This window comes from Thunnus maccoyii, chromosome 8 (genome assembly GCF_910596095.1).
Source record: "Thunnus maccoyii chromosome 8, fThuMac1.1, whole genome shotgun sequence".
NCBI classification, from domain to species: Eukaryota; Metazoa; Chordata; class Actinopteri; order Scombriformes; family Scombridae; genus Thunnus; species Thunnus maccoyii.
The window spans coordinates 26,444,141-26,470,982 of record NC_056540.1 but is presented as its reverse complement, the minus strand read 5'-3'; the positions used below and the strand labels follow the sequence as shown (position 1 = coordinate 26,470,982).

Below are 26,842 nucleotides of genomic sequence, written 5' to 3'. Positions count from 1 at the left end.
TTGCAAACTTATCCACTCCAATTTGTCAACCAGTTATACGACACTGAAAGCTGAGTGACATTTTTGGAGCTGCAACCATTAGTCAATTAGTCAATTAATCAATTAGTCGATCAACAGAAAATTAATCAGCAACTATTTTTTATAATTGATTAATTGTTTAAGTCATTTTTCGAGCAAAAATTCTTGATTTGATGAAGAATTGGCTGCTGTTTCTTGTCTTACATTTTCGGAAGTTAAATATTTCGGGGTTTTAGACTGCTGCTTGCAGAAAACAAGATATTTGATTACTTCACCTTGGCCTCTTGAAATGTTTTCACTGGGTTTCACAGACATTTTTCAGTGTTTTCTGATGTTTTATTCACCAAGCGATTAATAGATTAATCGAGAGAATCATCAGCAGATTAATCAATAATGGAAATAATTGCTAGTTGCAGCCCTAATTATTATTTTTAGTACAGATAATTTTCCAGGTAAGATAAATAGGTTAATGCACCTTTAACGGCACGCTCATGTAACTCCTATTTCCGGATACAAACCGTACCACGCATGCTCGAAATTGAAGTAGGTGGCGGGGAATCGAGACAACAACAAACTTCAGTTAGTTTCATGTTGGGCTGCTGCAGTGCAGATTATTGTTAAATAGCTTTAAAAACCTTAACTCGAAGATGGTTGAAGGTCCTGGGTGTACATTAAACGGAGAGAAAATCCGTTCAAAAGTCCGGAAAGGACAGAAATTGAAAGAGATTAGAGGCAGCTTGACTAAACCGACGGTATGTAATGTCATGTTGTACGCAGCAAAAATAGCCTGTTAATCACCGAGTTAGCTGCCAATGTCTCTACAAAAACAAGATTAATTTATGACAACTTGAACTAGTTTTTGTGACTTCAGACTTCGCTGTAACGGTAACAAGCTGCGGTTTACTGCTACATGCGAATATTAACCAGCTTACGTCTATTTACAGAGAAACAGCTCCGAGGGAAATGCCTTTCAGAGTTTTTTTGGCTGTTCGTACACCGGTGTCGAAACCTTGGGGAAGGAGCTGTTCATGTATTTTGGCTCAAGAGCTCTGAGGTAATACAGACTGTACACACTCAGCCAGACACTGTTTTCAAAGTAACGTTAAAGGACGAGTTCACAGATTTTCAAGTCTGTCTTAAAACAACAGTCACGTGCCCAAATGAACATTGAAATAGGTTTTTCTTGCTTTAATCATTCCTCCTGTTCTTACTGACCATTAGAAGATCCCCCCCATAATGCACTTACAGTGTAAGTGATGGGGGACAAAATCTGCAGTCCTTCTTCTGTGCAAAAATATATTTAAAAGTTTATCTTGAAGCTAATATGAAGCTCCAGTCATCCAAATTAGTCAAATCAAGTAGATGTCTTTCATCGTTACAGTCTTTTTAGTGCCAAAGTCCCTCTTTTTGTTACTATACTTCCACTACAGCTCAACAGGGAAACACAAAGAGGCATTTTGACACTAAAAAGACTAAATGTGGCAGATATCCACTTAATATGACTAACCCAGACTGCTGAAGCCTCATATAAGCTTCAAATAAACTTTTAAACACATTTTTGTACAAAATGACTGTGTGGGCACACTGTGGATTTTGGCCTCCATCACTTACATTGAAAGCACATTTTAAGGGGATCTTTCAACAGCCGGTATGAACAAGAGGAATGATTACAGTGAGGAAGATCTCTTTCAGTGTTTATATGGGCACCTGACTGTTGTTTTAAGACAGACTTGAAAAATTGTGAACCCATCCTTTACCATCTAGCTTAGTAAATACAAGGTATATTACCTCTGCAAACATTTTTCTAACGTTGTTTTGATAGCTGCTACCAAATGTGGTGCCTCCATGGTGTTTAACAGGGTCACACATTTTAGTAGCTTTGATTTAGGTGTTCCAAAATCTGCTCGTTTAAGTAAACTTGTAAGTAATGTTATATTTTTGTGTTTTTGTTTGCTGTATGTTTAAGTACCATAATAATAATAAGTCATTAGGGTTCATTTGTTTTTTTTATCCTCGATGACTATATAAATGGGTGGCAGAAATGGATCAAATTCTCTGTCTCTCTACATGTAGGCTAATTTATATTGGAATATCAATGATGCAGTAAACCTGCTGGGAAAATCTATTGAGAAACGAATCATGAATAAAATAACCAGGAACGTCTGCTTTGGGCTCATCCAGTGAATTAAAGACTTGAAAAATCAACACACTTCATCACATTGTTGTAAAAATCATATAAAAATACATTATGGTCATAATGAAGTCGTTTATTTACAACATTGACCACAATGGAGATAGTGAAGGGATGAGTACCACTGTATAATCTTTAATGGTTGACAAGTTTATATCACAGCATATATCGTCATATCACCAACCTTAATTGTAACTATAAATGGAGTTATGGTGTTTTTTTTTAATCATCAAATAAAATCAATCAGCCCCCTAACACTTCTGGATTTATAGCTGAATTGGTGTGAGCAAGCCGGTAGTGCCTCGGAGTGCCTGCTAGGATGGAGCCTGTGACATTTCTGTTACACAATGGAGTCTCCAACTGCCAGGCAAACCTTTCTGTCCTTTTGTTGTCAAGTCTAATATGAATTGAGACATCCTATCTTCACATGGACTTTGTCTTTTCTCTCTCTTCCCCGCTCACATCCTTTAGAGTCCACTTTGGTATGAATGGATCAATGCGAATAAATCCTGCCGAGAGGAAGGATAGGAACGGCTCCATCCCAGCGCTCGAAATACACCTGACTAACGACATTGTATGCTTCTTTGACAGCGCCGTGGAAATAAGGTAAGGGGGACACAAGCCTAGCCTAGATAGATTGAGGTGACAGAAGTTCACCTTGGGGTATGAGTCCCATTCAGTGAGTATGTCCTACATTAGGCTGTTTCTGAAGACGGTGGCTATTGTTGCATGAAAAACACAGCCTTTTTGGCTCAAACATTTGTCCTGATCATTGACTCTAAGGTCCAGATGTATTGTTCAGTAGCCAGATAGATATTTATTTCTGTTGACTGAAAATGTCACCTATGCTGTTCCATCTCATAACACACAAACTGAAACAGAATATATGAGAGAAACAATTTCAAAATGTATAACCTCACAAGCACCCTAGTTGACCTCGTGGCGCACTTGCAGTAACAGCAGGCATATGTTTTCTACTGTGTGCCCGCAGGTTGACAGAAGACTGTGAGCAAAGGGTGAGAGCTATGCAGAGTCTGGATGTGTGCTCCTCCAAGTTCAGCTTCTCTCGTTCTGAGGAGGCAGTAAGGAGCCAAAGTAGCAGGATGCTCTGTGACGTTCTTCTAGACCAGGCCGTCATGCCGGGAGTCGGCAACATCATTAAAAACGAAGCCCTGTTTGACTCGGGCCTCCACCCAGCCGTGAAGGTACAGAAAGATGATGGATTGTGTTCAGCAGAGGAAGAGAAAAGAGGGTAAAAATGCAAGACAACCTTCACAGGAAAAAAAAAAAAAAAAAGTTGAAACCCTTGTATTATTGAGTGGTGCATTACAATGAGGAGGTGAAAAAAGGAGAAGACAAACAAGCGCATTGCGGCACAGACATTCCTTCCCCTCTGTTCAGTTTGGAAATTGATTTTTTTCTTTTTATATATATAAATCTATGCAGTCTTAATTGAGACTCAAATGAGGGTTTTACCAGTGATTTATTCTCATTTTTCATCATGAAAAAATGTGAAAGATCTAATGTATTTCATTGTTCTTGAGGAATACTTTCATTAAGCAAACTATAGAAGAAAAATGTATTTTCAGAGTGACCTATCCACTGCCAGTAAGAGACTCTTTGCAGCATGAATACTTGTATTACTCAGCTTTTACCAGGGGCTCTGCTCTGCTAAGATGTCTGCCCCCCTTAGAAAGTATTAGATGGGGTACAAGAATATAGCACACTGGACCAAAACATTAATCTAGGACTTTTGGCCTCTTCTTCTTGTGGAACCACTGAATCTTTATGAGCCTCTCCTCCGTTATTGAGCCCCTAGGTGTCCTGAAAGAGCTACAAGTGGTGTGCGCTTTAGATCTTTTTTACTCTGTCTGAACCAGAGTCAGGTCCTTTCTGCATGAGCTGCAAGTCTTGGGAATAGATTGTATGTAATTTGTCTCTGTTGCATCATTTTAAATCCTTTTTTTTTTTCCCATTCTTGTCTGGTATTTTTTTTTATTGTGTGTATGCTTGTATTATTGATTTGCTGACTGTGAAGAGCTTTTAATCTCTGTTTTGAAATGAATGGCTACACAAAAAAAAAGGTTTATTTACTGTCTAGCTGTGAACTGTAACTAACTGTTGCTTCGTTCTCAGGTTCAGCAGCTGAAAGAGGAACAGATCCACCACTTGGTGAAGATGACACGTGATTTCACTCTTCTGTTTTACAAGGTTAGACATTTTTATATGAATAGCAACACATGTTTTTTGTGTTGAATTTTTTTTTGTTGTAGATATTAAAGATCTGCTCGTGTATATAAAGATGGATACACAATTACTCTCAGTTATTTAGCTGACATGTCATTCAGAAGGACTTGCAATAATGGATTAACTTAAACTCCTGTATTGAGCAAAAGTCAGAGCCTCACTTCCTGGAGAATAGATAAAACAAATATTCCTCTCCCTCCATGCATAATTGGCAAGTAAGGCAAGGTGAATGTTTTTTTTTCTTGTTCTCTTTATCCTCATCTTTATATTCACTCTTGTCTGCCCTCCTTGTCTCTATCAGTGTCGCAAATCTGGCTCCCCACTATACAAACATTACAAAGTCTACAAGCGTCCCCAGTGCTGCCAGTGCTTTCATGTCATCACAGTCTGTCGTCTTGGAGACAACAGCAGGATGACTTACTTCTGTGAGCGCTGTCAGAAGGGAGATCCCAGCGGGGTTGACGTCAGGTAGAAACCCTCATAGACCTTTGGCACTTTGACTGAATATGTATTGTCTTGCATTCTTATAAGGACCGGTCCCCCGAAGGTTGGTATTGTTCATAAAATGTTTGATACCAATGATGTTTTCAGTACCTGAAGTAAGATAAAAGAACACTTTATATGTCATATTCAATTAATCAGATAATGCTGAATTGTTTTGTTTTGTTTTTCCTCATTAAAACATGTTTTCAATATATGATAAAAACCTAAAATCTTTTCGCAACACTACTTTTTTTGTTTGCTCTTCATACGTTTTAAAATTTCAAAGCCGGGGGGCAGCTGTTGCTCAGGAGGTAGAGTGGGTCGTCCATTAATTGGAAGATCGGCGATTTGATTCCTGGCTCCTCCGGTTCGCATTTCTTAGTGTCCTTGGGCAAGATACTGAACCCCAAATTCCTCCCGACGGCTGTGCCATCGGTGTTTGAGTGTGTGTGTGTGTATGTGAATGATTAGAAACTCCTCCTGATGAGCAGGCACCTCGCACGGCAGCCTCTGCTATCAGCGTATGAATGTGTGGGTGTGAATGTGGCATGTAGTGTAAAAGTGCTTTGAGTGGTCGGAAGACTAGAAAGGCGCTTTATAAATGCAGTCCATTTACTTTTTAAAATTTAATACCCGTACAGATCAAAAAAGCAACACAGTATAGCTAGGTGTCATTTTTTCAAAACCTGGTCATTGTAGAAAGTTAAAAAGCCTTTTAGATAATACGTCACAAATTTAGAGAGGCCATCTTTGCAGGCAGATGGGCTTGGCAGGGAGTGGGAAGTGTTATGGGGGGAAATTAATGCGCATATAAGGTTGTGTTTGCCAGACAGGGCACAGGCTCAACACCTCCTGGGTTGTGTTTGAGCAAAGCTTTGCGAGGGGGTTAGAGCCTAAAGCCTTTACAACGCGTTACACAGCTGATAAAGCAATCTGTGAGGAAAGTTTCCTGAAAGCTGCTGCTACTTTCCTCCTCCATGACTGTTGGCATTGCAGATTTGCCTTCTTGTCAAACATAGTCTAGCTTTATGTCAGAGCACTAACATATATGCCTGGGGCAATTATATAAAACATATTGCCTTCTCTTTAACCTCTGCTTGAATTGCAAATGTTTATCTAGTGTAAATTTTCTTTTTCCATTTTCTATAATCAGATACAATAATAGTGGTTGAATAATTTATATTTGTTGCTTATTTTGCATGTGCATTTCCTATGACTCATAAGAACAGTTTACATATGCACACACTGTAAATAATTCTGGACATATTCCTTGGCGAAATACCTTAATTGCAACTGTAATACAATGAAATACTAATTTGTATCACATTGACTGATATGGAAGAGTAATTTTCCAAAAATGGGAATACACTACGTTGCCAGTTTATTAGGTTATCCAAGTTAAAAGTAGTGCAGTGAAGTCTAATACAATATTCCTGCAATAAATCTTACTTTCTTTAAAGTTATATTAGTGTTTGTTCAAACTGTTACAGAAGATGTTAATTCAACTTTGTCATTTTGGAGGCTGTAGTTTGTTAATTAATAAAAATGAGGCAGAAAAAATATTGAAAATATTTTTTAAGAACTAATCTACCCTTATTGATAGGAATAAAGCTACAAGGGTGTCAAGTTTTTCACAAAAATGTGCTAAATGTTTGTGTGTGTGTGTGTAGTGTGTAAAAACACAATTCAAGGGATCTTGTTTTTACACAGTAAGATTATTTCTGCTGCAGTACACATGCTTTAATAATTGCTAATCCTATTTTAGCAACAAAAGTTTATTAAGTTCACAGTTGTCACTGTTGTTTTTCATTAATCCAGTAAACTCCCCGTAAGGAACAGTCTGATTGGCTGGGCCTACAATGAGGGAACCAATGACAATGTGGCAAAGAAGGAGGAGGAGGACTGGGCCTGTCAACTCTGCACACTCATCAACCTGCCAGCAGCAAAAGCCTGCGATGCCTGCCTCACTCCGAGACCTGAGGGTGAGTGAAATGTTCCATCTTCATAGTCGCTGAGTTTAATGCGGCAGCAGAACGTCCTTGTTAGCAAGAGATCAAATAATAGTAGTTTGCTGTTAAGCTGAATGATCCCATGTACAGTTTGTCATACACACTTGAGTACGTCTGAACGAGGCACCATAACCCCATGCTGTTGAAATGACACTCCAGTCAAAAAGGCTGACTGCTCTGTGGTTGTTTCTGTATGTTGCTATGCAAGTAATGAGCATGTCTGTCAGTTGGCTATTTTTCTCTGTCTTGAGACACATTATGGCAGCAGTGAACTAGTATTTGAGAGAAATGTCTCTGTTGCAGCTGCCAAACAACACTTGAGTGGTTTATTTTTTTATGTTTTTGATTTTCTTAGGATCACACTGCCAAATATCAAATAAAACAAATTAAAATGATAGCTGTATGAGTATCACCCAAGACCACAATTTGCCCATGGTTCATTCAGTAACTGTAAGCTTTCCAAGCATTGGTAACTTCATTTTCACACATCTGTCTACATTTATTTGACATCATCTGAGTTTAAATGCTGTTGTCCATAAAAGCTCAGAAAGGAGTAATTATGAATCCACTGGACTTACAAATATACATACATATGTACAAACCAGATTTTTTTTTTACCTGACATGAGTGTGAGAAGTTATGACAAAGGTTGCATTTTTGGTTAAACTAGTCCATTAAAATCTGTTTCAATGGATAATGGACAATTAATTCTCCAAACTTGCTCTTTTTCAGTAATATCCTGAATTGCATTTTTATAGTTATCTTTATATCTTCTACTGATGACGCCTGAACAGCTCCACTAAAACAATTGGGGATTAAGTGTCTTGCTCAAGGGCACATGAATAGTAGCTGTCATGGGCAGGGAGAGCAATACTTATTCACAGCTCTCGTCTAATGACTTTGAAATCAGGCATTATAGTCCACCATTACTGAGAGAATTTTCTTCTTTTTAAGTTTTATTACATGGTGACATATTTCACAGAATTTTACAGAAGGGCATCATCAGCACAAACAATTGTGCAACATTTTATTTGACTACATGGCAAAACAGTCTGCTGCTTACTGGTGAATTTTATGGCAAGCTAACCACTTCAAGCTAAAAACAAACCTTTTATTTTTATGAGAGCAGCAAGTGCATCAAAATAAACTGCAGCTGCTGAACATGAAATGAATTTCTCACTCTGGCTCTATCTCCACAGTCCACAAAGACGACATTAGCACTGAAGCATCACCCTTCACTACTGATTTGATGAAATACCCCTGCACTGCCTTTAAGAAACCACAAGAGGAGCGCAAAGTCAACTGGAGGTCTGCGTTCGGGACTTCCACCCTTGTTTTCTCCGACTTGAGCAAGAAGCCAAAGCTTGTAAACTCCCCACTCTCCCTCGCCGGCAGTCATTTGAATTCCTTGGCGGCAGAGCGAGGTTTATATAAATACAGTGTCTGCCAAGGGACAACAAGCCCCAATTATGCCTCTGGTGGCTGGCAGAAGCAAAGTGCTGAGCTCTCCAATGGGGAATCACTGGCCTCCTACAGTCACCCATCCAAGAAAATGAGAATTGATCACAGTCCCATTCCCAGTAACAATGCTCAAAATGGAACCCCCAACTCAGGGTGAGTGACTCTCTTACTTGGCTATTCATGAATAAGTTTATAATAAGAGAAGTTTTTTGCAACTTCATGGAGATAAGTGGGATAAAAAACCATCTGACTGTGGAATTGCTAATGCAACATTGTTAAAAAAAGTTCAGATTGATAAATTGCCATCATAGGATACATGTAAATATACTTATTACCAACACACGTCATCACATACGGTTGAAGAGAGTTTGTTTACTCACTAATAAAGGTTGATGTGACAGGTATTCTTGTGTTTTATTTTCAATTCATTTCAAACTAATAAGACTGTTTCTTCATTTCTGTCAGTACGCGCAAAATAGAAGCGACAAGCCGCAGCTCCTCCATTTCTTCCAATCCCAGTGCCCCTTGTTGTGAATCCCACCGTCGCCCGGCTGTCCTCAGAGTGGTCCACAAGGAGGGGGAGAATAAGGGACGACAGTTCTACACCTGCTCGCTTCCCAGAGAGACAAAGTGTAACTTCTTCGAGGTAAAAATGGAAAATAACTCATCTTTATGACATTGTGTAGCATGGAACTGTATAAATAACTATTTTTTTCTAAAGTATCTTGGGTTTTATCTACAAATATTGTGTGTGCATCCAATTTAAACGACTAAAATAAAAGTTTACAACTGACTTTATTGTGTCTGTTGCAGTGGGCTGACTTGCGCTTCCCTACTTGTCACCATGGGAAACGATGCTTAATGAAGACGGTCCTAAAACTAGGACCCAACAATGGCCGGAATTTCTACACCTGTGGCTTTAAACAGGGTAAACAGTGTAACTTTTTCCAGTGGGCAGAGAATGGACCAGGGGTATCAATCCTGCCTGGCTGTTAGAGTGTACATGTGTTTAGCAATAGATGACTTTTATAAATAAACCCTGATCCATACATGTTCATGTAAGTTAAAGGATAAAGAACGAGATACCTGGTAAATAATTATCTTCCTTTGCTTAATGGAGAATATCAATCAACCATATGACCTTCAGATTACGCCCAATCACTTGTTAATTTGTATAAAAATGTTGTACCCAATCAAGTGTCTGTTTGCTTTTTTGTATTATATCTTATCTATGTCCATCTTTTAAATATGTATTTTAAAGTTATAATGAGGAACATTTCTGATAAATGTAATAAAGAAGCAATTCAAAATTCAAGTGACTTTTTTTTCCTAATCAGAATTTATTTATGGGTTAAAACCAGAATCATTAGTATAAAAATATAGAGTGAAGACTGATAATTCAATCAAACAATCATTATTAATTTAAAAGCAGTCCACAGATTTCAGGAGCGGTGTGTCTGACTCAGGGTTTGACACCATGTAGTGGAACTGGGAGAAGCCATGGACTTTGTTACAAGCTGCACCTTTGTAGATTAAAGAGAAAAAAAAAAAATGTTAAAGGTGAAACAAAACTTCTACTTCGATCTAATTAAGGCTCAATTTAATAAATGTGATCTGTATATATATATATATATATCTGCTATTTCAATGTCAATGTGTCTGATTACTTACATATGTGTGATGTAATTTTTCATACACACCATGTAAAGCAGACAGTGTGTGTGTGTACGTGGAAACAAGAACATTGTGTTTGTAGGGGTAAATGGATATAATACTTGAAACCTTTGTTTCTCTACTTCAGGTTGAAGAGGTTATCTTAGTTTGTAATGAGTTTTCTGAAGGAGGAGAGAGGCAAGAGAAACGGAATGCCACCTTTGCTACCACATTGATTTCAGACTTTGCAGCTGTTGTCATGTGAACAGAGTAATCGCTAAGTAGAACAAAATGTGCTGGAGTTTCAGTGACGAGTGGATGACAAACTGAAATTTGGGTCTTAATTGATTAACATTTTGGACTGATTTCACTTTTATTTAGATTTCTGACCCTCTATATTCTGCTCTATTTTACTTGAGAGCAAATTTAAATGTCACAAAATCACATCAAGTTTAACTTAAACTTTTCAAGTCAAACATTTCTCTCATGCTTATGGTCAAAGTACCAGTCATCGTAATCTGTGTTAGATACTATAAAAAATGCATATATTCTTTAAGCATGTGTAGACTCAGTAATTTCAATATTCATATGGTGATTATTTTAAAAGAAGCAGAAAAATTACTGCTATTACAGCAACCTATTTTATTTTTTTAGTCATGCTAGCGACCTGGCTATACAGATGACAAAGTCCATCATTGAGTTGGTCCAGACTGAAGTATCTTAACAACTAATGAATGGATTGAAAGTTCATTCATGGTCCTAGAGGATGATCTTTGGTAATTCACTTGTGAATTATCAATATCTACAAGATGGATTGGCATAACATTTTGTACAGACATTTGTGGTTCCTAAATGATGTTTTCTAATGACTTTGCTAATCCCCTTACATTTCCTTTAGTGCTACCATAAGACTCGCATTTGTGGGGTTTTTTTGTGAAATGTTTTAACAATTATTGGACAGATTGACATACAATTTAGTTCACACAATTCATGTCCCTCACAGGATGAATTGTAACACTTTGATCCCACTTTTGAACTTTTCATTTAGCACTACCATCAGGTCAAAATTTCAGTTTGTCTAATACTTAACTTATAAATACGTCTGTCTATATTTCTGAAGTAAATGTTAAGTGTTTGTGTGCGTCGTGGTACTTCTTGGCAGTAACTGCACAGTCTGTATTTGTGAATCCAAACACTCACCATAATGGCCTGTTGTGTTAGCGCAGATCATCGCCCCAAAGAACTCAGAATAATGCTTCTTGATTCTGGAAATGGCCATCTTGCAGGCTGCCGAGGGATCTGCCCCAGCCCTCATCAGCTCCACAGCCAAGTAACTGTTGGCAGGATTTCATGCAGTACACATGAGGCAAACTAACAAGTGCTGTCAAGACCACCAACCAGGATGATGACAGGGATGTGCTTGAGATTATGACGTTGGATAAATCTGATGCAAACAAATATGTCAGAAAACACTGATTAAATATGATTTTTTTTTAAAAGTAATATTCCCATCTTGACTCCATGGCATGCATTGGGTGGAAAGTACAAAAGACTGCTATGACACAGCTTTTCAGGTGTTAACAAGTGCATAAAACCAGCAAATGGTGAGAAATTATAGTAATTTACCATCACCGCTATGCACATTATTTGCTTTACACACACACAATCGGCGCTATTAACTCCATCAGCCTTAGGTCAAATGTGTGAAAGAACAAGTGACACATCTGCAATTTCCTAAAATTGACTTCTCTAAGTATAGGATTTTAAGAAGCGAAATTTTGTAGGAACACTCACTCACTCAGTGAGTATGTCTAACAGAATATGCACCCTGTTAATGTGTATTTTTCCCCACACAAAATGGCAAGCAAACTCTTAAAAGGGAAGATTCAGGGCTTGCGGTTATAGGAATTAGGAACATACCAAAATTACATGACATGACAGATGTATTTTTAAAACGGCACATTGCTGGTGACGGTGTGTTACTTCTACATTTTGACAGTGACAGTTACAGACCATGGGGTAGACTTGACATTTATCAGTTAAAATACTGGGACTGCTGGGAAAAAATATGAGACAACGAAGAAAAATTAACTCATGCATGCACACAACTATTAACAAGGTCTTCTTGAAAAATGCAACTCCTAAAAGTTGAATTAAGAAACTGGTAAGGCTGGGTGTGACTATAAATGTAAAGTTGAGTACAATTTTTAAAAAAAAACAAAAAAAACACACAGTATGTCAGTCAGTATGCCATCCCGAATAAATAAAGCTTAAAAAAACCCCTTCTGAGTCTTCCACATTCTCACAGCCTGGAAACAAACAGGCTTTACTGAAATCTAGCCTCTTCTCTGGGATGTACAAATGACAGTTTTGGGGCAATGTAGTCACACCTCCACACTTCATAACTATGGTTGCACTTGCAGCAAGAGGCTCAAACCAGAAATTGGTTGTTTATTATTCACAGGTGTCACCTGTATTCACTGAAACTATAAGCACAATGCTTCTGTCAAGAAAAAAAAAGACACATAACAGCCCTATTATTCAAAAAGGTAGGTGGGAGATAAACCCTGGATGTGGTGCACAAAGGAGTTAGGATCCAGTCGACATGTCTAATGGAAAACTATTTTAAATAATTTTTAGATACATTTTCCACTGCAGGAGAAACCATGGAGTGGATGTAATCTGGATATACTCCTTTAGATAGTGTTTACAGTGCGGTGATCAAGGTGTTCTTACTTGAGGTGAAATTTTAGTCCTCTTTTATGTTGCACTACTTGTATGACCTTTGAACAATCTGTTAAAAATCTCACATTAAAAAATAGACCCTCTTTCATACTAACTGAATGCTTTAGTGGATCCTTTTTTCTGAGACGAATAAGGTGAAAATAAGATGGAAAATTACTAGTTTTGCGTGACATCTCACCGAGTTGGAAGGAAGAAGTGTTAGCTGTGTGTAGCTGTTCCAAACTTCCACACAAAGGCACAGTGAAAAGCCTGCTGTCAGAGCAGTGGGGTGTGGGGGTTGCAATATTGTTTTAATATGGGACAACAGCACGTATTTTCAGAAAGCATCTCCTGGAAGGCATTCATAGTACTGTACTTGTTTGTACACACAACTGCACAAATGAATGGCAGTTACTATGTGAAGTTGGTATCAATGTTGGATAGTCAATTCCGGAAAATTACAGAAATTCCCCAATTCAGACATTGGAAAGTTGTGACAAGCAGTTCTGATGGAGTACACATATACTGGTGCCTTCAGTAAAGCTCAATATTTAGGTCCAAAGGTTTCTGACCTTCCCTCTACATGTTCTATGTATTTTGTGTCTTAGACACTGTAATTTTCCTCCATTCAGTAGTGCACCCAGTGACATACGGTAACAACACAGGAAAAGACATTTTTAATTTAATAGGACCAATGGCTGAGGTACCTTGGTAGAAAGCGCATCATGATGTCTCCGTCTCCAGTAGCAGCAGCACCACCAGCTGAGCTGTCTGCATAGGCTCCTGCTCCAGCAATAGGAGAGTCCCCAACACGACTGCAAGCATAATCAGGATTTAGACACAGGCACTGCATACTGGCTTTCAGGGAGCAAAAGCAAAAAATAATAATACAGCAACTATAAAATAGTAAATGCTTATGTCTCTTGAAGATGCAAACAGTGGCTACATTATTACTACCAGACAAAAAGTGAAGTTAACATATAAGCAGCCTGCACTCTGCACTGTAAAATTTACAGGAATCTCTCAGTAAGTAATGTAATTAATTATGGAAACAGGTTAAAACAGGTTAAATTTCTCTCTGACACTTCTATGAACAACTTTCTTAAAGGACCAGTGTGTAGCACTGTGTGTAGCACAGTGTGCAACCAACTGAACTGAGTCATCATGCTGTGACATAAAAAAAAAGGAAAAATGCTACAACAAGGCTACATACCCTGGAACTTTGTGAGTTAGTCCATTGGTTGATGTGCCAGCAGCCATGTGACCATCTTGATCAAGAGCAATCATCCCTGGTGCAAAACAAAAGAAGTGGTAACAAAACCTAACACCAGAAGTCCGTGAGCAAAACATTAAATCCATACCTACTTCAGGGGCACTGATAAGCTCATTCTGTTAGTCTAACTCACACTTAATTAAAGGGGACATTTCAAAGAAGGATTAATTAAACCTTTTTTGTTATTTAGACAACTCCCTAGTACCCACTGCTTTAGTAAGCCTGTACATGTTCCTTTTTGGCACGTTCTGCTGTTATAACTTCTCTCATCCCTGTCTAGTTTCAATGAAGTGCTAAAATACTAAACGATAAAATGCCTGAGGAAAGCTGACTTCACATTCTGCGTAAACGGATAAAACCTACCTATGGTGTCGTGGGAGCGTGTATTTGCATGTTGTGCCCTTTTGTTCTGTTTCAGCATTGCCCTGGGCTTGTAGGGTCCACATGACTTGGAAGGATCTGGAAAGACATTCTTTTGACAGGAGATAAAATGTCATTATTGTTTGGATGGTGCCATTATCCTGAGACTTAATAGCACATAAGCAACTCATGTTGATCTGCAGGCATTTGCTTTGATTTGCTGCGATGAAATGAAATGAAGCTACTATCCCTAAGTGTTGTTTCTGGTGATTGGACCATCACATGAACAAAACAACCCAGTTTAAATGTCAATGTGAGTTGTGTGTCTTTTAACAGTCAAATACCAGTGTTTAAGACACAGACAGCCTACTGTACCTGATCATTCATTGTAAGTTGCTCTGGATAAAGTGTCAGCTCAGTGCACAAGATGTGAATATCTATCAGAGTGCAATGTAGTTTGACAAAAGGTTTCCCTGTTTCCCTAAAGGCTTCTTCTCTGCTCTTATTAGTGACTGACTGTAACAGTCTGACCTGCAGGAAGGTGTGAAAAGTTCATTCAGTACCTTCTATTCCTTTGATGTTAGAGGTGAATCGAAGTCTGCTAAAAATTTTAGGTTTCATTGAACGGCCTCAAAACCTGTGAGTTCTGTAACCCCTTCATAAAATTTAGACATATCTGTCTGTTTTCAGATGATGTCACTGCCAAATAAGGAGTAACACAATTTAACATGTGATTTAAGTGCCATAAAAGGTCAATTTGAATGTTAAAACAATGGTCTTTTCATATTAGAATGTGTTTCTGTGCCGGCATTACTTTTCTACAGGGTTCTCATCATTCCTTAAGTATAGCAAAGTTGGGATCAACTAGTCTGCTTCATGAAAGTGCTTGTGCGTTATTCATGAAACAAAGTCTGTTATATTCCATTTCATGAAGGTGAAGGTCAAACCCTTGAAAAAAAGTTCTCTTTAGTTATAAATAATACAGATGTAGTTCTCTGGTGACCTTAGCAAAATTTTCAAAAAAGCAAACACGAATAATTTGTTTACAAGGTAAAAGGGGAGTAATGACACCTTACTACAAATTCTAACCCTGCTGCACATGGAAACATGGGTTTGTTTAGGACTGTGTAACTACTGATTTCTGTATTATTTTGAAACTTACATCAATTATACGATTCATGGCAGTATTGAACGTATATATATGTATGGAGACTGATTACTTAGCGCTCTCATCTGTTTACAGTATGTCTTGTACCATTTGTCTCTAATTACTGCAGAATGTTTTTTTCTGCCTCTCCATCTGTGTAAATAAATAAAACTATTTATTGGCAGAAAGAGTTGTAGAGAGACTTGGGACCAGAAGGTCTAAAGTTGACGACTCTGAACTAGCTGGGGGAAAAACTTGGATGGTAGAAGGTCTGCCGTGTCTCTTCGAACAAGGCACTGAACTCTTAAGTCTGGCAGTCGAGCTGCTCAGTGGCCATCGGCAGACGACTGTCTTTGTACTAGGCAGCCCCAAGTGTAAAATGGTTTAAATTTGCTCAATAGAACAGTGTATACTCTGTCTGGATTGAAAACAGCTGACTTAAAAGACAAAAAAAAAAATGTATTCAAGATTTTCGAGTATTATTGGTAAGAGGAACAGGATGGTTTAAAGAACAGCAACAGTTCAGCCCTGTAGGGCATCACCTCTAACACAAAAACTGACTTCTTATGAACTACTTTAGTATGCTTGTCAATTTCTCAGCTTAATATCAATCTTTTAGTAGCAGCATGCCTTTAGCCAACACAAGTGAGAAAAACACACACTCTTATACACATGCACACACCTTTCGATAATTAGGTTGGCAGTTGCCCTTCAGCCACTCTGAGAAAATATTCACAGATTTGTTGGTAGTCAGGTCTTCTGCAACGAAGCCCATGTTCTCAGCAAACACAGAAGCTATGAAGAGAGAATACTTTCAGGTCAAGTTAGACATTCTTGTCCACAGTGACCTTGAGTTATAAGAAAACAAAGGGTCACAAACAACGGTGGGACTGGAGGCAATTTCATCTCATTTAGGCTTGTGGTTCTGGGCTGTGAAAGAGGACAAGTCTTACATCGCTACTGCTCTGAACAGCAGTGACCTTACCATTCTTGTAAGAATGATGTCTCAATTCGGATGAATAGAGCCAAAAGAATTACATTTCACTGGGATAAAATAAGTTGTTCTTAGGATTTATTGATATATGAGCAAAATCATTTAATTTAGAAGACCGTCACCACACTAGCACAAAAAGTTTTAATATTGACCTTCCTTTAAATGACTTACAGGGAGGTGAGCTATACCCACTTATTTGCTTTCATAAAAAACTAAGGCCTTGATACTTTGTACTGGACTATCAGTCTGACAATAAAGGTGAACTGAACTGAAGTGTATGCATTTCTTTTCCAAGCTCTTGTCTGTTACATGATCATTCTATTTATGTTCATAGCATTATAGCTCTGATTCATCCATTCAATAATAACTGCTTACATCAGTGAACTAGGGATTAAAGCTTGTTCAAGTGTGGCAAAAACCGCACATTACACAAGCGACTAAAATGCTTTGGCCCTAATGTGACAAGTGCCAGATAAGGATAACTAATGCAAATTCAAATATCAAGGTGTCCTTTTAAAAACTAATGCATTTCTTTCAGAATAGACTTACGTGGCTCTACATTACTGAATTTTTAAAAGAGCTTGGAGAAAGTGTTTCTGTTGATCAGTAAACCAAATGAATGTGCAGTGTATACAGTTTGCACGCACATATATATACTGTATGTTGTTTAAATTTAAACAATGTCATTTTAACATCTAACTGACTCACCTGACTCTCCCACTAACAGTGTTTGTTCGGTGCGCTCCATCACAGCTCTGGCGACTCCGATGGCATTCTTGATTCTTCTCAGGTCTGCGACAGCACCCACCTCCATTGTATCACTGCTCACAAAGGATACACTGAATGAACACTCCTGTTAGACACAATCAGTGTCTGTATGAAGAGGCAGCTATTAGTCTATGACCTTTATAAACCAGTATAAAACTGCAAGGGAGCATAGGGGTGACCCTCTCCCCACCCTTCTAACCCCTCTTCTGTCAAACTTGAGGTATAGTGATAAGTGATAAACATAGATGATCAAGCAAATTAGTGATGTGATACAAACAGTGTTTCTCGTAGAGTTTTTAGTAGCAATGTGGTGTAAGAATAAGAACAATTGCATTTCTGATATTGTGGTTAAGATTAGCTAATTAGCCAAATGAATTCACACAATTCTATGCAGGTTAACATTACAGTGCCAGAAGGTTGTGATATTTATACATTAGATAACATACTGTGTGACTATTTACAACAATGATATCTTGTGTACGGTTAAGACAATCTAATGCAACAGCCCTGCAATCAATACATCTGTTCAACTTTCAGTATTAAGTTTATTTTCTTGTTGACACTGTGTCAGAGTGGAGTCAAATCTGTAATCTAGTGTTGTAAGATGTGTTTGTGGTGGTGGTGTTGTAATGGATTGCATTATTTGGAAAGCTGCTTCTAATGGTTATCCACCAAAAGAAAAACTAATGCTGCAAGAATTGCCACAGAGTTGAGTCAACTCCTCTCTGACACAAAATCAAAAATTGAACATAGTGTAGGGTTTTTACAGACAGAGTATTTATTGCAGGGCTGTTCGATTGGATTGCATTAAACTGTACAGGTGTTTCAATTCTTGTGCTCAGTGTGTACAATATGTCTGCCGGTGATAACTATTTCTTATGCATTAAATTGGATTGTGTGTGAGACTATCCTTTTCCTCCCTAATGTATTCATGACTGTCTAACCTAAAAAATAAAAATTCTTGCAAAACGTAAAAAAAGAACATTCCACAGAGTAATAACAAGCACCTTGCTGCTTGCCTTTTGTCTGTTGTTGTGAGCTGACATTTGCCTCCCATGACAACTTTTAAGTTTGTAAACGTTTCTGTTAAAGGATTTAATAATTGGAAACCTTTCAGATCCTAATGAGACTCTTAATTAGTGTGTTATTGTGGACAGACTCACTGGAAAGGTCAACCAGATAAGCCTGTAAATGTTAAAGATGCATAGAAGAGCATACAAGCGTAACTGTAAGACATTTAAACAGTATGTTGACAGCTGCAGGTGCCTAATTAGAGTGATCAAGATCTAGGTCATTTTCAATTAGATCTAGGTCATTTCTGATTAAAAATAACAGTCATAAACATTCTTCCATACATTTATAGCCATGTCTTTCTTCACAATAAAAGCACTGATTGAGATTTAAGCATGTACCAAAAGTGCTAAAACTGAAAATTTGCATAATTGGACGTTGGTTTAATGGTTTACACAGCTAGATGGGAACATAACAGCTGCTAAATCACAATAGCCTACAAAAATATTTTTATTTCCATGTCATCTATCTTTCCCACTTCTTATATATATACTGCATTTATTTTTACCATGCCATTTACAAATTGTGGGATTTATATCCATGGTTTACCCGTTCATGATCATGGCATCCAGCGTGGTCTCTCCAGACTCATCTGGGCTCCCGCCATAGCCTACACTGCCATCACACTGCTCCATTTCACAGCGGGCACATCCCATCTCCACTGCATCCAACACTGAGCCACCAGACTGCAGGACACTCCATGCTATAGTAGAAAACAGAACACAGTGAAACATATGATATGCAATATACTACAAAACAGATTATGTACCCACGATTATAGGCAATAAACACCCTCAAACAATCAATTAACTTATGCTGTTGTGTTCTTTCAAACATTTGGCAGTTTAACCTTATTTTAGAGAACGGAGGGTAGGGTCACTCTGTACTGCAAATCTAGATTTGACTTAGAAAGGCTGAGTTTCAGAAACACATTTTGCAAGCAATATTTCTTGGTTGAGTGTTACATGTAATATGCAATAAATATGTATTGAATTTAGGTTAAAAAAAAGTTTATCTTTCTCATCTTATAGAAGATAAACAGCAATGATCTCCCAACCCCACTCATTCGCTCTTTGAGAGCATTCTGTTATTTAGGGTTAAATAATGGCAATGAATTATATCCATTTGCCAAATCTACATATCCACATAAATTAATTAAAAGTTCAGATGATGCATTAGATGACCAGTACAATACATTCCTAATAAACAGAGAGCTGACAACCATTTGGTCACTGATCCCTTAAGTGCCCATGGGGGATCAAAAGACCAACTGGTAGCACCGCCACCAGCTTGCCACTAAATTCTCAGACCATTACACAGTATTCAGCAGGCTACTAACCACACATTTCTGCTCTTATCATTTATGATTCTTCCATCTAGAAATTCTGCTCATCTACAATCTTTGGTAAGTGCACTTGTCTCAAGATATAATTTTTTAAATGTATATATATCAAATTAAGTATTACAGTCTTTCTCCACTTAGAAAGTACAGCAGAAGCATGAGATTAGCCTGCTAATGTCAGCAGGTTCTGTAAGCCCCCAAAGGAAAACAGATCTGCATGGATGGATCAATAGTGGTGGCTTACAGACTACACTTTTAAATATCTACCCACAGAGCAGATAGCAGGCTACTCTTTTCATTTTCAAACCTACCTCGGGGAAAAGAAGTGATGTACATCGGATAAATTAAGAGGTATCCATCTATCAAATGGTGAGATTTTTAAGTTAACTTTGATCATGTAAAGATTTGATCTGTTACTTGGAATGATCTGAACACCATTTCTATCATTTTTTTTCATGTTGAGCTGTGCACCTGGTGGAAATCCACTTGACAGATAAGTCGCAAGCAATGCTGAAAAATTTTCAGTTTCAATTTGAACATGTCCAATGTATCATCCTACTAGAAATCAAATAGAGTGAGGGCAGACCTGGCAATGGCAGTTATGAAGCTTAGTGGGTTCTGCCCATTTCCTATCCCCATATAAGTCTCTGACGGTCTTACATACTTGTACGGTTAAGCTGTATTGAAGTCACAAGTATGTTGCAAAAAAAAAAGCATTTTATAACAGTGTGAGGAAGAAATCCTGAAAATAGTAGTTATGGACTCTGCCAGGGATTCACACAAATAACACCTTCACACACACACTCTTTTTGTCTGTGTTTCCTTTTATGATGGAAAATTGGTCATTAGGTTTGATCTTGCAGTAATAAATACAAATTTCTAGCGCTAAAGCTAACAGTTAATTATCAACTAATCTACTGATCATTTTCTGTTGTCAATTTATGGAAAGTAGTGATACATGCTCTTCACAATATCCTGAAGTTCAAGATGATGCCTTAAAAGGTCTTATTTTGTTTGACCAACAGTTCGAAAACGAAAGAGATTCCATTTAATATCATCACATATGACAAAGACAAGAAGCAAATCCTCGTATCTGAGAAAGTGGACAGAGAATAGTTGGTATACTTTCTTGATAAATGACTTCAGCGATTAATCAATTATCAAATAGATGCCAATTAATTCCCAGCTGATCCACTGATCAAATAATTAACTAATCCTTTCAGCTCTAAACAGTTAATTAGAATTCTGTCCTTCATTGTGCACACAGATAATACATCTACCATGAAACTACTTTTCAACAACATTTATTTTTGTTTTTCGACTCAGTCTTATCAAGGCACTTTAACCAGCTGCGTGATGAGTCATCTCATGGTGGACAAATTGCCTGTGCCCAGTACAAGATGATGAATCCATTCATAAAACTACCACCGCTGTTCTGCAACTTGATAGACAGATAGTTATGTATGTATTTCACAGCTTTCTGAGAATGGCAGCATGTCTGTGTCAACAGGAGGGCAGCTGCTACATCCAAACTCTGCTTCTCTGCCAAGTGTCATGGCTCTTGTATAGTTTGTCTGCAAGCTTGAATAATTGTAGGCACCGTTGGTGGGTTTACATCCTTATAAAATGCGGTTTACATTGTACTGTGCACATTTTCTAACAATGTGAGGCTGCGTAGTGGCCACCAGGGTGAGTGTGGAGAGGTATTTCTGGACTTTTGGTCATATCACATGATTGGAGTGAGTGAAACTTTCAACAGTTCCGGTGTAAACATACCTGCAGCAGTTGCATTCTTGAATGGCCACGTATTGATAACGAGAGGTAACGATGCATGTCCAAGTGGAAACAGAAATGTTAAAGTGTAAATCAAGAGCGATGTAAACATTTTGTCATGAAAACAAGTTGCTGGAACATTACAGCGACACAAATGGCTGATATTTCTTATTCATTGCAATTTTTCACGCCAACGTTGTAAGCTCTCCAGCAGAATACCAAACAGAGTGGGTTGTTACATCTAATATTTTGTAAAAGAGCTTTCGCCGTAGAGGAAGGCTGCACTTTGGCTTCAAGAAACGTTACATTCAAACTTCCTTGTTGTGTCACGTGCTGAGTGGGCGGGTTCTTTCTTAAAGGGACAGTGCAAATACGTCGGCGCAATAGGAACTATGTCATGCACTTTATGGTAAGTGGCTTTTTGATACAAATAACCTGCTCAAATTTTTTTTTAAATGTATGTGAATATAATTAATGTATTTAACCAGTACAACAGTAGCCTGATTAATATGTACCAGACATTTGGCAGGAACAATTTCAGCACTTATGTTGTGGTGGAAATTTGGAAATTAAATAACTTTGGGAGGATAACGCTGTAACTGTATCACCAATGTTACGGTAGAGGAATTCAAATAATTTTGACTAATTTTATAGAGCAGTTTATCCTATACATATTTTAAGTCAAGTCAAGTCAAATTTATTTATAGAGCACATTTAAAAACAAAAGGAGTTTACCAAAGTGCTTTTTACAGTTAAATTATTAAAACAAAAACAAAAAAACAGGGATTTAATAGGGATTATGTTCTAAGTAATAATAGTAATATTTTCTCAATTAAACAAAAATATGTTAATTTTAGACATAAATACCGTACTAGTGGTACAGGTAATGCAGTTGGTATTGTCATTATTATGACTGTTAATACTGGTCAGTTTGTAGCATTCTATCAAGCTAACATGCTAAACAGACATGTTAGCATGTTAACATGCTAATATTTAGCCATATGGGTAGGCTATTGCTAGCCAACCTGCTAAATGTTACATGTTAAATTTCAGCATGGTAACATCTAGTAGCTGTTAACATGCTGACTGCAACAATAGTAATATAGAGACTGTTGCAGAACTAGTCACAGGTAGCAGCACCCAGTGCAGAAATTATGTGCCATTGTGGACTTTACGGCTGACAATTTGACCTGTCATGGCAGGAGTAACACAGCATTTCTTGTGTGTGCTGGCTCATTAGTATGACTTACAGGGACAAGATGGACCTGAGCTATCTTCAACAAAATTAGTTTCACCACTTATCATGCTCTGACAATTCAAAATGTCTCCCATCAAAACTGTCTAATGATTTTAATGGAAATGTACAACTTTACAACCACCTGACTGACATAAACGTATTTCTCCTGTTAGGTCAGTGAGACATTTCCCTTCCCCCTGGTGAGTTTATATTGTCCGCATTCTTCCATTGAGGAACTTAATTAACATTCTATGCCTGAAAGGATTGGGTCACATGGAAAGCAATGAACTACAGTCATATGTAGTATGACAGTGTTGACTGATTTATTCATCAGAATCATTCATACAGGTGTGCAAGGCAGCCTTTGTAGCAGTTTTCACTGATCATACTTATTTCACACCAGAGTGCTCAAACTTGACCACTTCAGGCTGGAAGCAGAAACCTGTCTGCGCTGTTGCCTGCAACTGGGACCGTGGGGACTTATCTGTAGGGGTTCATTCACTCTGCAAATGCCGGGAAACCAAACTAAGTATTTGCTTCTTGTGCTTTTAGTAGATGTCTTGTCTCTAGATTGTCTATGTGTGCTTGGTAAATGTCAGCTATCTGACTAAGCTACCCTTGTTGCAGGCTATTTCTCAGTCCAGTTCCAGCTTTTATGCTGTGTTTGTTGCTGGCATGGGCTTGACACAGATTCAGATTGTTGTAGGCATGAATTTGTTGCAGGATGTTTATGGCTTTCTCACAAGTCTGCTCGTAGTTGATGTCACAGCCCATGCTGCTGGATTTTCTATAATGCTGCTGCATCTCTGTGTAGTTTTTTCATCTGTATTGATTGAAAAAAAAAATTCAATTTATTCTGTGTCTGTGCTGTCAAGCTACTGATGTCAGCAGTGAAATATTAATAGGATACTCATATTGGTCTAATTTAATCCAGAACATACAGTATTTATCCCTTGTTTTGATATTAATCGGGGTTTCCAATCAGCACACTGTCAACCATTTGTATGGGGGATATAAATAACTGTTGTCCATTATTTCTCTGTAATATTGGCTTGATGGGAAACATGGCTATTTTCCCACATACAATAAGTAGTCACATTCAAGTTTTTTTCATCCACATATTTTATATTCAACTAAGTATTAGAGTATACTTATACTCAAAGCATTGGTTTTCTGTGTAACTTTGCTTCACTCCTCTTTATTGGATCTATATTGCTGCATTTATATAGGGCTTTTATTCAAAGCATTTTGCAAGGTTTTTCCTACTCATTCACCCATTCACACTCACATTTACACACACTCTCACACACCAATGGCTGCAAGCTACCATGCAAGGTGCTGGCACAACCATCAGGAGCAATTTGGAGTTCAGCATCTTGCCCAAGGACACTTCGACATGTGGACAGAAGGAGTCAAGGATCAAACCACCAACCTTCTGATTAGTGGACAACCTGCTCTACCTTCTGAGCTACAGCTGCCCACATCTAAACATCTGTTTGTTAATTTGGCTAGTTCTAGAGAGGTTAGAGTGCTGTGCTTGCATCTATGAGCAACATATAATACCTGTATCTACTTTTAGTTGTAATTTCCTTGTATCAAGATACTATAATGTCTTGCTTGAGAGTCATAAACACGCTTAAGGACTTTGCTGTTTGGATTGTGTCAAGTTCCTACAAAGAGCAGAGCCTAACTGTATAACCACAGGTCCTTGAGGTGTCTCTGACTGAACTGATATTAACAAAATACAGCAAAGACTGATAAAAACTGAGCTCCCAATAGCAGTGTCAAAATTCAGAGGCCTGATCCTCCAAAGGATGTGTTGTGGAAATTGTCTGAAAATACTAAACACACATATGAAATAATACACAAAACACTGCTGGGTCGAAGATTAAAAAAATATTATTGTACAATAAGGAGACAGAACACACAAAGATTTGCATCAGTTTCGTCTCACCGAACGAAGAGCAAATCTATTCTATTATAGTGAGAGAGGAAACAGAGAAATGATCTGTGATTGGTCAAATCACACAAACCTGTGGATTACAACCAATGGCAAACAGCCACAAGGTATAAATTTACATGCCCATGTATGCTAGATAAGAACCACATCCCCCAAGGGCACAGGAAGGCAAAAGTCCTAACCTGTATATGGCTTTTGACCCTTTAACTTGTCCTGTTTACTCCAAGACCCAAGATGTTACCTTATCTTAGCCTAAACACGAATGGAAAGAGAAGAGTGGGCCTCCTCAAACACATTCCTTCTCACAAGGACATTCACACAATAGCAAAGCAAATGATCATCCTTGCACAATTCTGCACATTAAAATGATAAGCCAGTCCTTTGGTCTTTCATTACCTTTACAGATGCACTCCACAAAGGATGGCTCTTTTGAAGTTTAGGCTAAGCTTACACCTCTTCCCAAATTGTGATGGAATAGTCAGAGACCAAAACAAATTCTGTATTTAGACAATCATCATCAAGTTGTCAAATAAAAAAAATTACCAGGTTACCAGGCAGGTGCCCTTAAACAACCAAGAAAGTGTGGCAGTGATAAAGTGGGACGTTTCATGATATCAAGGTCTAGGTTTGAATAATATTTTTTTACTTTAATAAATTAGACAAATCAGAGATTATTGACAGTTGACAGTTTGATATTAATAGTACATAGTCGATAAGAATAACATATTTTTAAAACTGGGGGAAAATATTTTTTAAAAAAACAATTTAAAATGTAACTTTACTGTATGACTCATCCAAAGTTTTAGATTTTGCCACGGATAGATATAAACGATTGCCTGGCTTACTGTAACATAAGACAAAAATGTCTATTCTGGGAGAGAAATATAGCTAGTGGTTTTTTGCTCTCTATAAAGGAATGCAGGAATATATGGACTATACTGTAGCCCAGGTGTATCATGATTGATTGCTATATTTGTCTGTATGCTATAGCTGATTTTTTTTAGCTGTGTATTGTGTCATACAGTGGCAGTTCAGTTTAAGTCCTGTGCAAAAATGTGCTCCTTTCCTTGTCGTCCCTGTTGGATTCTGTTCATAAAAACAAATTGCATGACCATCTAACACAGTTCACTCCTACCTGCTCGTTGGAGAGATAATTGGCCTATCAAAGAGTGAACAAATGATGAATGTAAACCTTTAGATTTAATGGTTTGGATTTGATTACAAGTCACACATCAAACCGAAATTCCCTTGGAGAACAGTTTTGGCATGAAGTCATCAGTTGAGTGTCATCTTTCCTCATTTAAGCTTATAAATCTGTCCCAATGTTCCATCAGTCCTTTCCTCATCTCATTCAATTTACCTCCTGGTAGGAAGCAGTTGATTGTAACTGAGTGAAGGAAACAGGCTACAGTGAAAACTTTTGGCATACAATTTTTCAATTCAAAAGGCTTTATTGGCATGATATTTGACATGTGTTATATATATATATATACATGGTTAGTGTTGGCACAATTTAAATGTGACTTTAACAATGCAAGACAAACAAAAATAACGCAAGCATACACTGTCCAAGTCATACCACATGGCACTGCCTTGACACTACATACCTCATGTTGGATCTGGAATCTTTCTTTCAAGTTCTTGGAATAACATATCCCAGCAGAGGAGGCAAAGTGTCCCTCAGAACGGAAAACCTGATAGAATTGGATCCTCTCATTTCATACCAAACAAGAACAAAGCATGGGCCAGGCGGGGAAACTAACAATATAGTGTAACCTTGAGACGTGGATGCCAACAGCGTGCCCTCTTTTACATTATTCATATGAAAAATACAATTTTCACTTATATTTTATTCATTGGTTTTTCCTTAAACAATGGGACGTCCTAGTGTGATTTTGACAGGGGTATCTGACGGAGAGAAAATGGATGAAAGAGAAATAGAGTATTATTACTTTCACCTGTGTTATTGATCGAAATTAAAGAACAGCAGCTAAAAAAAATAGCTTTTTAATAATAACTTCATCAATCACCAATGTCCTTTCAAGTTGTTTCATAATGTCCTTCATAGTAGTCTCAGAGGGCATAAACAATGTCAGTGTGGGTGAAAGCAATGACATCTTCAAAAAGCATG

The 26,842-nt window shown here is 37.8% G+C and overlaps 2 protein-coding genes across 2 annotated transcripts; one reads left to right on the top strand and one right to left on the bottom strand.

Moving 5' to 3' along the window:
• Window positions 1–552: 552 nt before the first annotated feature.
• neil3 (nei-like DNA glycosylase 3) lies at window positions 553–9,606 on the top strand. The gene is made up of 10 exons (XM_042419050.1): window positions 553–770; window positions 963–1,072; window positions 2,681–2,815; window positions 3,201–3,414; window positions 4,346–4,420; window positions 4,758–4,924; window positions 6,758–6,921; window positions 8,148–8,562; window positions 8,875–9,055; window positions 9,223–9,606. Exons 1-10 carry the CDS (start codon window positions 666–668, stop codon window positions 9,403–9,405), a joined length of 1,749 nt encoding a protein of 582 aa, XP_042274984.1. The 5' UTR covers window positions 553–665; the 3' UTR covers window positions 9,406–9,606.
• Window positions 9,607–9,725: 119 nt separating this feature from the next.
• aga (aspartylglucosaminidase) lies at window positions 9,726–21,854 on the bottom strand. Its single transcript, XM_042419052.1, has 9 exons — window positions 21,518–21,854; window positions 18,949–19,102; window positions 17,269–17,381; window positions 16,249–16,361; window positions 14,423–14,531; window positions 14,000–14,075; window positions 13,494–13,601; window positions 11,263–11,396; window positions 9,726–9,932 (listed from the first exon to the last, which is right to left on the bottom strand). The coding sequence occupies exons 1-9, from the start codon at window positions 21,624–21,626 to the stop codon at window positions 9,832–9,834; spliced, it is 1,017 nt and encodes a 338-aa protein (XP_042274986.1). The 5' UTR covers window positions 21,627–21,854; the 3' UTR covers window positions 9,726–9,831.
• Window positions 21,855–26,842: the final 4,988 nt, after the last annotated feature.